The 12,669-nt window shown below is 39.7% G+C and overlaps 1 protein-coding gene across 7 annotated transcripts in view; it reads right to left on the bottom strand.

Annotated features, from left to right (window-relative positions):
- The window catches only part of NCKAP5 (NCK associated protein 5), a 426,805-nt gene that overhangs the window by 141,740 nt on the left and 272,396 nt on the right, over window positions 1–12,669 (bottom strand). For 6 of the 7 annotated variants that reach the window (XM_054069955.1, XM_054069950.1, XM_054069949.1 and 3 more), the window contains one exon: window positions 2,811–2,901. In XM_054069955.1, the coding sequence (XP_053925930.1) occupies window positions 2,811–2,901 (91 nt within the window). The remainder of the gene's footprint in view (window positions 1–2,810; window positions 2,902–12,669) is intronic. The other variant, XM_054069954.1, reaches the window with a different exon arrangement.

Below are 12,669 nucleotides of genomic sequence, written 5' to 3'. Positions count from 1 at the left end.
CACTGCTCGCACATATCGATCTGCTGGTCCACCACGGCCACCAAGTCCCTTTCCACAGAGCTGCTCCTCAGCTGGGTAGATCCCAGCCTGTGCTGCACTCCAGGATTATGTTTTCCCAGGTGCAAGACCCTACACTTGTTTTTGTTGAACTTCGTAAGGTTCTTGCTATCCCACTCTTTCAGCTTATCCAGGTTTTCCTGCAGGGTGGCTTTCCCTTCTGAAGTGCCGGCTTCACCACTCAGTTTGGCATCATTGGTGTATATCATCAGGGGGTACACTCGATGCCATTATCCAGATAATTTATGATGATATTAAACAGCACTGGGCTTAATATTGATCCTGAAGGACAACGTGAGGTTGTTGCCTAAATCACACTGCCTATCTTTTACCACGTGACTGCATAACAAACAGAAACCAAGGGAACCCATTTATGACCTACATAGCAGGTAGCCATATGAGGGCAGGAATGTGCTGGTTTGAATGTGAACAGAGCCATTCCTTGAAATTTCCAGAAAACAAACTATTTGTTCAGAAATTTGTCATAAAAATGAACAAAATGGATGTGAGGATGAATGAGTCAAAGAGCCATTCAGAAAAAACACAACATTCACGGAAATGTTCTGTTTTTTCAACCTGTTCTACCAGCCACAGACTGGTATATGACATATTAGTCTAACTATTCCTCCAGGAAAGGAAAAATCATTGCTTCTGAGTCATAAATTAGGAAAAGAAATTCATAAGCAAAGAAAATTGCATCATAGCAATACAGAAGAAATGAAGATTGCTAAAAAAGAGGCTGACTTTGATATCATGAGCAAAAATCTTCCTAAGAACATGATGAGAACAGGAAGAGAAGGAAGTTGTTATTCAATGTGGAGTACAAGACTAAAAATAATCCTAGAGTAACAGCTATTTGTGTGGTTTAAGGTCCTGGGACAGAGATGGCTTCACACTACAAAAATGCTAAGCTCAGGTTTGGGGGATCCACCCTGACTATGTCTAGGAAACTCAAAAAACACCCCCATATCCAGAAAGAATAGAAAAAAAAAAAGAGTTAGTAGTTTGCTAGGTGGAAGGGATTGTTTGCTAGGGTTGAAGGGAAAAAACCAATTATTCTTGCTATTAACTGAGCAGAGCTGCCCTGTTTTTTGTTGATCATAAAATAAACCTAGTAGATTCTACACTAATCACACCATGGTACCCATTCTCTGGGCTGGCAGGAGACAACTGTGTTAGTAAAGCAAAACAAAATAATCTCCTTTTTTAAAAAAAAATTAAGAAACAAATAAAACATGGAGGAAAACTTGCACAGAAATACACAAGCAATGCAATTGGATTTAGTAGTTTATCTCCCCTTTAGGACAGCAGTACACACAATTTCTAATTTAAAAAAGACTCTATAGCTAATTTTTTTCCAGCTACAAAGAGAAATAAAGAACACTCAAACCCTCAGTTCAACTGAAACCAAAATACTTCATTGCTTTTCTTGTTGAAAGTGCAAAGACAAAACCCAAAGAAGCTAACACTAATTGTGATACCACTTCACTGCAGTTTGCAAGGTACAATAACATACAGAAAAGCAGATAATAAAATTATTCCGGTTGCCTGTTATAAACAGACAGCCAGACAAGTAATTCCCCCGAAGGAGAGACTGACACCAACTCCACTTCAGAACACCCGCTGTATGGAGGCAAGACTGAGCAGGAAGGACAGATTTAAACTCTGAACCAAGTGGAGGGAACTGAGCTTTGGTTTTTTGCATCCCAAAAAGACAGTGAGTAAAATATAGACACTTTTATCAGCAGTTTCTAAAAACTCAATGTTCTATTATAAATTCAATAAAAAGTTTAATTTGGTCCTGAAATTAAATTTTACAGCAAGGAAAATTTATTATTTTGGAAGGTTAAAATAAAAGATTCTTTTCCCTTCAATCCAAGCTTAAAATGAAAATTTAATTATAGTGGTAAATACTCTTTAATATACATTTTTGTTTAGCTATACGACTGTATTTTTGATCCATCAGTTTTAAGAATGGACTGATATGTCTTTTTGAAAAGTCTTAAGGACTACTACCTAGTATAGACTTCAATATACTATTTTAGCATCTTATATCTTTATAAAGAATGCCCATTCTGTTTAAAAAGATACAGGACAGAATTGACTTCATTAGGCACTCTTTTTTTTTTGAAGCATTCATATGGAGAATATCTGATTAACTGGGATGTTTCTCATTCTTGTTTCCAGAAACTTAAAAAGACTTTGCAGCACCCAAAGTTCACTGCTTCCAGAATACAGCAGTACATTGCAAAAATGTGAAACTCTCCTTTCTTACAAACAGCATAAACAGATCCGTTTCCCTTCGAAAAACTTCTAATATCTTTGCTCTCCTGAATTCTGTCCTGAGGTTCTCTCTGTCCCAAGTGAGGCTGATAAAATGCACACACACCACAAGCAGTGATAAGAAACTGTGGAACTTTATATGGAAACCTCACACACAATAAGAACATGACTGGATAGAATTATCTATCACAATCCGAAGGGCAAGTTGTCAAAAACATATTACTTAAAATATGAGGTGCTTAAATAAAGCCTTCAACACTAGTCCCTCTGTCCCCTCTGAGGAGCAACAACTGCAGATAACACAATGACAATAAAAACGAAAAACCTTAAACTGCGATGAAAGAACACCTGCAAAAATGTAGATGGTGCCAACCACCACTTAAAGTGCCAGACATGTTTACCTCATTAGTGTAAGTTTTGTTTTAAAGAACTTTTCTATCACAAGAAAACATGTAATAAGTCACTAATACCTGATATACCTTCATGATATTGACAGTTCCTTCTCCATTCTGGCCTGGAGATCCTTGGCTCTGCAGCAGATTCCTCACTGTCTCCTCCATTCTAAAGAATGAAAATATTGATAAAAGTCAACTGTATGGAAAAAAACATTTAGGAGTTGCATTCACTGTTTTTGTTCTTACAAGAGCCTAATGCATCCATGGCTACCACAAAATTAATATTTAAAGACAATCCTGGCCTTATAATGTCCATGTTATGAATAACACATTAAGGGCACTCTTTTATCCTTTGGATATGCACAGTAATTAGTTGTATTGTTAAAATCCTACTGGAGCTCAGTAACAAAAACTGAAAACAAATGTACGCGAAAGACATCACCTTATCAACAATGTAACCAGACACCATGGTAAAATTACTGTCATTTAGGAACAAAATCACTCATATTTCAAAAAAAAAAACCAAAAAACCCACAACCTGTTGTATTTTTAGCCAATTGTCAGTTTTGTGCAATTTCGACAGACTGTCAAATACATTACTAGTATTTACTCTCTCCGTTATAGGTGCAGCAGTGTGTGCCAGTACATTTGTTTATAGAGCACAGCTGCTCAACAAATTCACCCTTCTCTGCCCTTTCAAAGGGATGTAAAAAGCAAGTGTAGGCTACAATCTGGTACTACCATCTCATGAAAACGTAATCAACTTCAGTTCCATCAGTGAAAGAAGGAAGGTCTGCATTTTCATTTCAGAAGGTGTTAATAGACACCAGCAAAAGCTGTCTTTGATCTACATGCATTCATCAAGCATGTAAAAACCGATAATAATGTCAACCCTCCTGCATGGAGGCTGAACAGAAAGAGTTCTGCTCCTTTGCGCAAAAGGATCACTGGGAATAACGTGAGCCACCTACGAAACACAGGTCCCATTCAACATAGATCAGAAACAAAATCCCGTGGGCTTAGGAGATGTCACCTAGGCTGACCTCAAATGAACAGTCTGGGTTCTATAACTGGTTTCAGCTCTCTTACCCATGTGAGCATGGCTGAAACACAGCGTTGTTATGTCCATCACTGCTCCTCTGGCTTCTGATCCCTTTAAGAGAGGGTAAGAAGAGGAAAGGGATCAGAAGCCAGAGGAGCAGTGATGGACATAACAACAACGCTGTGTTTCACATAAAGAATGCTGGGTGCCAATTCCAGCTGAAAGTCCTCATGCTTCTCCCCACTTCCCATTTCCTCACTCAAATTTTTGCCCTTGTACAGCTTCTTCATCTGTGCAGATACAACAGCTTTTCTCAGCCTTCCTTTCATCTTTTTGGTTCTCTTCCCTTTAAGCTGTATCAATCCCTTAACACAGTTGGAAAAACAGCCAGATGGAACAGGGTCTGGAGAAGGGAAAACTGCTGTGGCACAGGTGATGCAAAGGCAGGAGAGAGAGGAATACCTTAAGCCATATTGCCAGATAACGCTGTGTATTAAAAGTGTGACCTTGTAAAAAGAGCCGGTATTCCTCGGCATATCAGACCAGAACCTGCCTGCTGTTGTTTATTTCTACTGTGTTCAGGAAAACATGACTTTGTGTAGCATTCCTTGCAAATGCAATTGAGCATAATTATTCACAGAATATCAGGGGGGTTTTTTTTGGTTTGTTTTTTTTTTCTTTCTAAGGTAACAATCCAGTGAGACAGCAAAAATTAGCTAACTGCTCTGGCCAAAGGCCAATAACATTATCTTTTATGTAATCTTCATAGTCTTTCTGTTCCTCCAGACTTATCAGAAGGAATGGTATTGGCCAATTTAGTAATAATGCATTTTGCTAGATTTCCCCCTTTCAAGTCAGCCAGCTATGCCACTTTCCGAGAAGCCGACACCAGGTATTCATTCTACTCCAATGAACACTGGCATTTTACTTATTCATATGATGTTTTTTAGTCATCGATGTGCAGCCTTCTACATTGCCAGAATGCCCACAGAATAGTTGGACCATCTGTTGACCAAATGTGAATAAAACCAAGCCAGCTCTAATCTCTAGTGCAGACAGTGGTGCAGTTTTTCAGTTGCAGATTGGAACCACTTCTGCTCACAGGTTGACCTTAATCAGATGCCTTTTACACAAAAGAACAAATAATTTAGGTTCCTAATATAAATTCTAATATACGGTTCCTAATATAAATAAAATGTAATATAATACTCATAATTTCATTTTTAAGTTAATGATGTAATAAGGTTCTTAATGATCGTGTTTATAGATGCATACACATTTAGAACTCTAGATCTCCATCAAGTTCCTACAAATTAATAGACAAGGAAAAATGGGAGAAAGAATAGATTCAACTATGACCAAAATCAGAATTTTTCAATTTAGGCCCCATAGTATTAATGAAAATATAATCTAGTTGCATATTAGTACCATCAGTTAAACTAGGTCAGAAAAATTACAAAGAACTCGTAATTTGAGTAAGTCATTTCATCTTTACTCAATTGAAGACTGTCCATTTTGGACGAGAGACCCATCTTGTCCAACAGCCAGATTGGGGACTGGCAAGCACAGTTTCATGACGCAATTAGAAACACCACCCACCAGCACTCAGATTTCTACACAACAGAATAATCTTTGCAACAGGACGAAGAGCTCAGTTAAACAGAGTTGGAACTTCTGTTGTTTGCAGCCATTATAAAAGTTTATAAGAGTCAAGAGACATAAAGGTGAAGTACAAGCATCACGGAGACTCTGCCTGTGTGGCCATGTCACTATAAAACCAGCACTGAGGGAGTCTTACAAGCCTTAGGTACCTATGGAATATTTAGAAAAGGAAGGAGAAAACTAGTTTCTGTTAAACAAGGAGATGAAATATTCTTAAGAGTCACATTTCCTGCAAAGCTCTGAGGACCACTGCTCTTGGAGTTTATGATCTGCTGCTTTTTTACCAGCATCCCAGTTATCCATTTTCAGGAAGGACCGCTTAACCAAAGACGGCACAGGATGGTAATCAAGCCTTTTTCTTATAAATTAGAATCATGAATTAGTGGCACCTTAATTGAAAAGTGATTGTTATGATTTCCACAGTGACAGTATATGCTAGAAAGATTTAGTATAAATTCTTTTAAAGAACACAAGAACGGTTGAACTTCTATAAATTCAACTTGAAATCCTATGTTTTGCTCTCCAAACAAAGCTTCCAAAGGACATGCACATTTTGGAAGCGAAGTAGAAAAATTAGGAGCTTTATGAAAATCTATTTCTGCACATTGACCTATATTTCCCCCTTTTTGGTAACCACTATAGGTTATCTGCTCTGGGTCACAATTCTAATATCCTAAATGGACCTACTCCAACATCAAGCACTTGCTGATTACAACTAGAACAGCTATCCCCCACGCTCGTATTCTGCCTGCTTACTGGTCTATGCTGAAAAACCTGTTTTGCCAAGTATTCTGTGCATCTTATGTAACTATCAAGCTGTTACAATCTGCAAAAACAGTCTCTAAAGATCACCATTCTCCAGTCTACATTCTTCAATCCCTATTTAGGAACATTTATTTTCCCCTTCCTTTAGTGTTCTATTACTGTCTATCCATTTGAAGCATTTCAGTAAGTACCATTAAATTTTTAGTTACATCCACCATTTGAGTAGAAAATTGAAGTTTTCTTAAAATTCTATTGTTCATTTTAGTTTTTCTTTTCTCAAAAATGCTATTTTCTTCAGGGGAAAAATAAACGAAACCTATGCTTGATAAAAGCCTCTTAAGGTTCTTGATAAAATGTCAATTTAGAGTAGGGGAACAGTCTTCCATCAGTCCTAACCGAAATATAAATTACTCATAGCCTTAAACAGAAGAAGAAATGAGGCACTCTGAGACCAGAATCTGTTCATGGAATACAAGAGTTTAAGGAACATAAAATATTAATGCTACTATGGACAGGACTGTCAGGATTTCACCTGGAATATTATCTGCAATTACTATCACCAGTGTTCAGGAGTAACTCATTCAGAGAGGATTCAGTGAAGAGACAGCTCTGAGGTAGTTTAGAGGAATCGAGAGTCCGTGTCATGCGAAGAGACTGAACAACTTATCTTGCTAAATTTAAGAGACCAAGGGCTTACATAGGTATGACTTCCACAAAAAAATCAGTGAGAAAAAGTAAAACGAGAAAGAAAACCACATCAACCTAGGGCCAGTGACTGACAAACCAAGATGGGAATAGAGTGGTTACAATTACACTTAGACAGGAATTAGAATGTATTTAATCACTGAAGTAGTGAGATTTTGAACCAGTCTGCCACGTAGAGTAATGGAATGAGAAACCTGAACAGTTTTAAGCCAGAGCTGAGAAGAATCAAGAGCTGAGGACTTAAATTTATGATCCCCAGGTCCTCGCTGCTATTTCTGCTGGAACTAAAAGAGAGCAGATTCAGACTAGATATAAGGAAGACATTTTTTGCAGTGAGGGTGGTGAAACCACAGGTTGCTCAGGGAGCTGGTAGATGCCTCATCCCAGGAAACAGTCAAGGTCAGGTTGGATGGGGCTCTGAGCAACCTGATCTCACTGGAGATGTCCCTGCTTACTGCAGGGGGTTGGACTGCATGACCTTTAAAGGTCCCTTCTAATCCAAACCACTTTATGATTCTAAATTATGTTTCTGACAGCTCTCCATCTGCCTGGTCCACTTGCTGCAACTCATGGCATGCGCCAGAGCACAGTTTCATCCAGGCCAGGCAAGACAGATGCTGCTGGGGTTTACATGTCACTGGCAGGCAGTCAAATCCCTAACTTTCCTCCAAATTTTCTCAGGACTACCACCTTCATAGATGGGTACTTCTTTTGTGCCATCACCCAGCAATGCTGGGACACCGTTAGAAAACTTGCCCACTGCGAGCCCCTCCCAGTTCTGTCATTGCAAGTGAACAAAAGACAATGGCTATTATGTTGGGGTCCTTCCCAAGAACAGATTTTAAAGAATTCCTGCTCATACAGGAATTAATCTTCTCTCAAATGCAGTAAACTCAAGGAGGCAGAAAAGTTCTCTCAGCCTCCCAGCTCTGCTGACTCTTCCCCATGTATTTCCCATCTCCCGAAAAGGCCTTTCAGACGCCGTTCAGTTTGGTATATTTATTCCCTTCCTTGAGAGAGATGTCTTTCACTGTTCACCACAGTAACTTCACAGGTGAAGAGGATTTTCTCTGACCAACCACTTCACTGTGTAGAACATGCTTTTATGCCACAGCTTAATGAAAAGGAAACATTCTCTTTTCCAGTGCTCTGTAGCATATCCCTTAGAGGGGTCTGATCTCCCCAGACCTAAATCCTTTCCTTGAAAAAAAATCCTTCCCATACATCCTGATCTCTGATTCTCCTTCTAGCACAGGGAATACTTCTATAGCTTGTGCTCTGCTTAGTCCCATCCCACATAGCTCTTTTTATGATTCTCCCTCCACGAGACAAGTAGTACACAGTTCTTCCAGCTCTAGAAGGTGCATGACAGTTCCAGCTCCTTCTCCCTTGACCTACTTCCTTCAAGATTTCCACCGGCTGGCAGCTACCGTTTGCTAGGTGCTATCACCTTCCCTTTTCATCACCCTCAAGCTATGGTGACAGTACTCAGTGCTTATTTCAAATGCACGTCACAAGATATCCTTCAACTCGATACTGACTTACGGGCTTAGAGAAGTGTCCAAAAGTTTCTACAGTTTTACTGAAACAGTTAAGGTTTCTATTTCAGCTTTTTCCATCTCCCCATGCAATACAGCAGGTGCAGAACTCTTTTTAAAGTCTTAGAGAAAAATATCACTAACAGATCTTTCTCCATCTTCAGCTTAACTTACTCCTGTGCAATCAAAATCCTCAAGCGAGTATTTTCTTGCAGCTCCTATCTGTGAGGGAGGAAAGCTTCCCATGAAGTCTCTGGCTTAAGTCTCTTGAGTTCTATCTTTAGTTATAACCACCCTGGAGACATTTCAGCTCCTTGAGCTGTCCGACCCTTATGTACTAACTGATCATGGACCGAGGAATAGGTCCCCATGTGGTTTCTCAGCTCGTACAGCTCGTGGTTCAGCCGTAAACCAGCCGGCGTTTCTGCCAGCTGGACTTTGGTTGTCTCTTTGGAGACTGCAGTCTGTCTGGCTTTGGTGGCAGACTTCTGTGCCTCTGTCCAAGCCTTCCAACTCCCTCTTCAAACCCACAATCCAAACAACCAAAAAACTTCTGCCTGACTCAGTTCACAGATAAATTTGTTTGCTCACTCATACATAAGTTCTGAACTTGAGTTTTGAACTTCAGGTTTGGGAGTACCTGCATCTCACTTGCCACACCATTCCCTTCAAAGCTGTGCAATAGATCAGGTTAGACTTTCTCCATACACTGAATTCCTCAAAAGGCTTCAAAGTAAACAAACACCACCATCACTACCACCTCCCAAACAATTAAAAATTCCAGATTTTAAACAGCAGATATTTTTAAACAGGGAAAATATGGGCTTTACAAGATACGACAGAAACAAAAAGAGCTCATCAAATAATAGTTCTTGCTCACTGTATCCTTGCAGGAGTCTCTTTCCTTCTACCTGGGTTCAATTAAATTAGTGTTTCTCTGAACTGCAGACTCTACCTACTCCCCTCTGCTCCTGAGGATTTCCATTACCTCTAGACAAGGCTGTTTGCTCTCCCCAGCTCTCCCTCTGATCTGCAGGCTCATCTCCAGACTGCGTGGGGACCTGCCAGCCACACCTACAGCCCCAAGACCCTCTGCCCTCTTCTTCGAGCCACGGTGATCCCCAAGATGCAGTGGACCCTCCTTCCTGGGTCTGTGCACAAGCCTGCTGTTCTCAGCGCACCTACTGCGGAGCCCCCGGTGCTGTTAGGCCACTGCTTCAAGCGGGGAGGTAGGCAGGAGACAGACACAAATTTCTCCAAAGAATTTAGAAATTGAAAATGGATTTAAAAAAAAAAAAAAAAAAAAGCAAAGAGAGAAGTGAAAACAGATATGTGATAAAACTTAAAAGAGAACCGACAGATGGGAAATGCTGGGGCTTTAAACCCCAAGGGGGTTTATCCACGTTTTCAGTTCTGCTTAGGATATGACAATGGTACATGCCTTACAGCAGTGTGCTGGTCAGAGCCTACAGAAAGCACAATATATGTCCTTAATATTTCATTTGTAAAATAAAAGTAATACTATCCTCCACAATAGTAGCATAAAAACACACATATAATGTAAAATTTATGATTCTTCTTGCTGTACTGATATATCAGTACAGGTGCTTATCAATCCAGAAATATCAAGGCAAATTCTCCTACTGCAGCACCATCACAGCCCTCTCCACACCTCAGGCTCTGAGCAGTTCAACCCTCTCACGCTTGCTAGTGGCAAAATGAAACTGCACAAACCATGCTCTTTTCACATGCTCGTGCTAAATCCTCCTTCTAAAAACATACTCAAAGCACACTCTAACTGTTGTCTGAAAGGCAAACGATCTAAAGAAGTGCAGCACGTAAAAAAAAATATGCGTGTCTTGTGCATGATGAGGGCAACTATTGCAAGACCGTGCTGGAACGAAAGAGGTCTCAAACTCTATTTGCATGAGTGGAGGAGGACCGTTCTTCTGAGTGGATGACCTCATCTGGAGTCCTGTCTGCTGACCATGCCAGCACCTCAAAGTCACACAGAACTGACCGACTGACCACACCACTTATGCAGTTGAATCACTGACCACTGAACCCACTGGAAATTTTCAAGGTATCCTTAAAATAATATGTGCCTTGAGACTCAGATAAGTTGCTCAGGATTTTGAAAGACCTCAGCATTGGCATATCGCTGCTCCCACACAAGTCTGAATTCTGTTATCACACAATGGCAGACCTGACATTTCTCTGAAACTGTTGTAACAACCATCTGAGCCAGGAAATGTTGGAAATGTTTCCATTGTCTCTTTCAGCCACGTAGATTTCACTCATCAAACTCATACCTGCAGCAAAAAGTTTCTGAACTGCAACAGAAACCAGTGGCAATGTTTATTTCTGTGTTGACAGGCAGATAAATGCCACATGGACTGTATGTGTGTCTTCCATCACCAGCCCCGCATACGAGTTTGTGAGCTACAGGCACGGATGATTAAACAAAAACCAGTCCAAGACTAAACCTCACAGAAAAGCTTCTCACAAGAAATTGAAAGTATTTTTCAAATGGAAGGACTGTCCTCCCTACAATTCCTTAGTAACATATTTGGGACCTTAGGACAGGATACTTTCATTAACTCTAAGTGGATAGAACCAGACACACATAGAAAGCTAATTCTCATGTCAGCTTAAACATATGCTCCTATATTCAAACCCCATTCATGCTGGAGGCTCCAGTAATAGTCACAGTGTTTCAGCATAACTAAAAGCATCAGAAAAATTACAGACAACTACACAATCAGATCGCAAATATTTCCAATTTCAATTGATGTGGTATTTTTTACATTTCCTTGCTGTCTACATTTTAAACAAATATTGGTTCTTTCCGTATTTGCAAATGCAGGTACATGGATAGATATATCTTCCAGCTCTTCCAAATACACATATTTAATTTTGCATATAAGCATCTTGATACAGACAAATCACTCTTGCTTTACGTTACTTATAGAAATGTAAAGCCACTCAAAACTAAAAAGCTCTTGTTCAGTTCTGAGTCACATCTTCAAGGTGGTACCCTAGACCACCTTCACATAACTAAATAAATTTCTATTTTACCATGAGGAGAGAGGCAGCTTTTGTGGGGCTGAAGTAGGTACAAGAGAAATGCAAGACGGAAATTGGTTCTGTCCCCAACGAGCATTTGCAGAACCCTCCACCATGCAAACAGGTATTTCTTCTGCATTTTCAAGCTACACAGCCCATCTGAGCTTCCAAGCTCAGACTGTGAAGTGCTGTGGTAGACACCCACCTGTGCTGCCCAGAGCACAGACCGCAGCTGGAGGAAAGCTAATAAGAGGAGGGACTGCAGTTTTTACCTTCTGCAGAAATTATCATGATTTGTTTTCAGCCTCTCTGACTCCCCAGTCAAACCCTTATATGCAAACCACTTAAAATACATAATTCTTCTGATTAGGTGGCTAGTGAGCATGCATATTATTGCTGTACAGAAAGACACATTAATCTTTTATTTAAGTGACTACTAAGTATGTGTACCGAAGTTGGTCAGGAAGTTCATTATATTTAACACCACACCACAAGCCCTGATGCCTTCAGAGGCAAAGACTGTAAAGTTTATTAAATTCTTGCATCATTTTTCCCTTAAAATGTTAATTGTGAATTTAATGCCTTTAAAAAACAAAGTACTAATGGAGCTAATAAATAAACATTCACATCCTGGTTTGGTTCAATAACTTAAATCTTACTTCAAAAATCAAAATTACAAGACAACACCAGCCCTTTCCTGACATTGTAGAGCCAGCTGCAGAGGCCCAAGGGCAAAACCTCTGCAAACATAACTACACAGGACTTAAGTATGACAGGGAGGTTTCCCACTTTGAACTTAAATGGGTCACTTCAGATGTTCACGAATACAAAGAACAGCAAGAAACAATGAAACTGGTCCCCAGCCATGAGATTTCCTTAAAGGCAGTTTTAAAGACAACTTGGACTATTAATAATTTCTTTTGACTTTCTGGACTTCAGCCTTTACAAATTTCAGCTCATAAAGGCTTCCATACGAAAAGAGAAAAAATGGAGATTTTCAGTTCATCTACATCCTCCACATGCAAGATCAGAAATGATGGACAGAATGTGTAGGAATATTCCAAGTGATGTCTGTGCTACAAATAATGACATAACAATATTTTAATTCCTTAGGAGGATAATGTGCTGCTGTAGGTATATCTAGCATTTATCTTTC

This window comes from Cuculus canorus, chromosome 6, assembly GCF_017976375.1.
Source record: "Cuculus canorus isolate bCucCan1 chromosome 6, bCucCan1.pri, whole genome shotgun sequence".
In the NCBI taxonomy this organism is placed as follows: domain Eukaryota; kingdom Metazoa; phylum Chordata; class Aves; order Cuculiformes; family Cuculidae; genus Cuculus; species Cuculus canorus.
The sequence above is the reverse complement of the archived record's forward strand: the minus strand, read 5'-3'. Positions and strand labels throughout refer to the sequence as shown.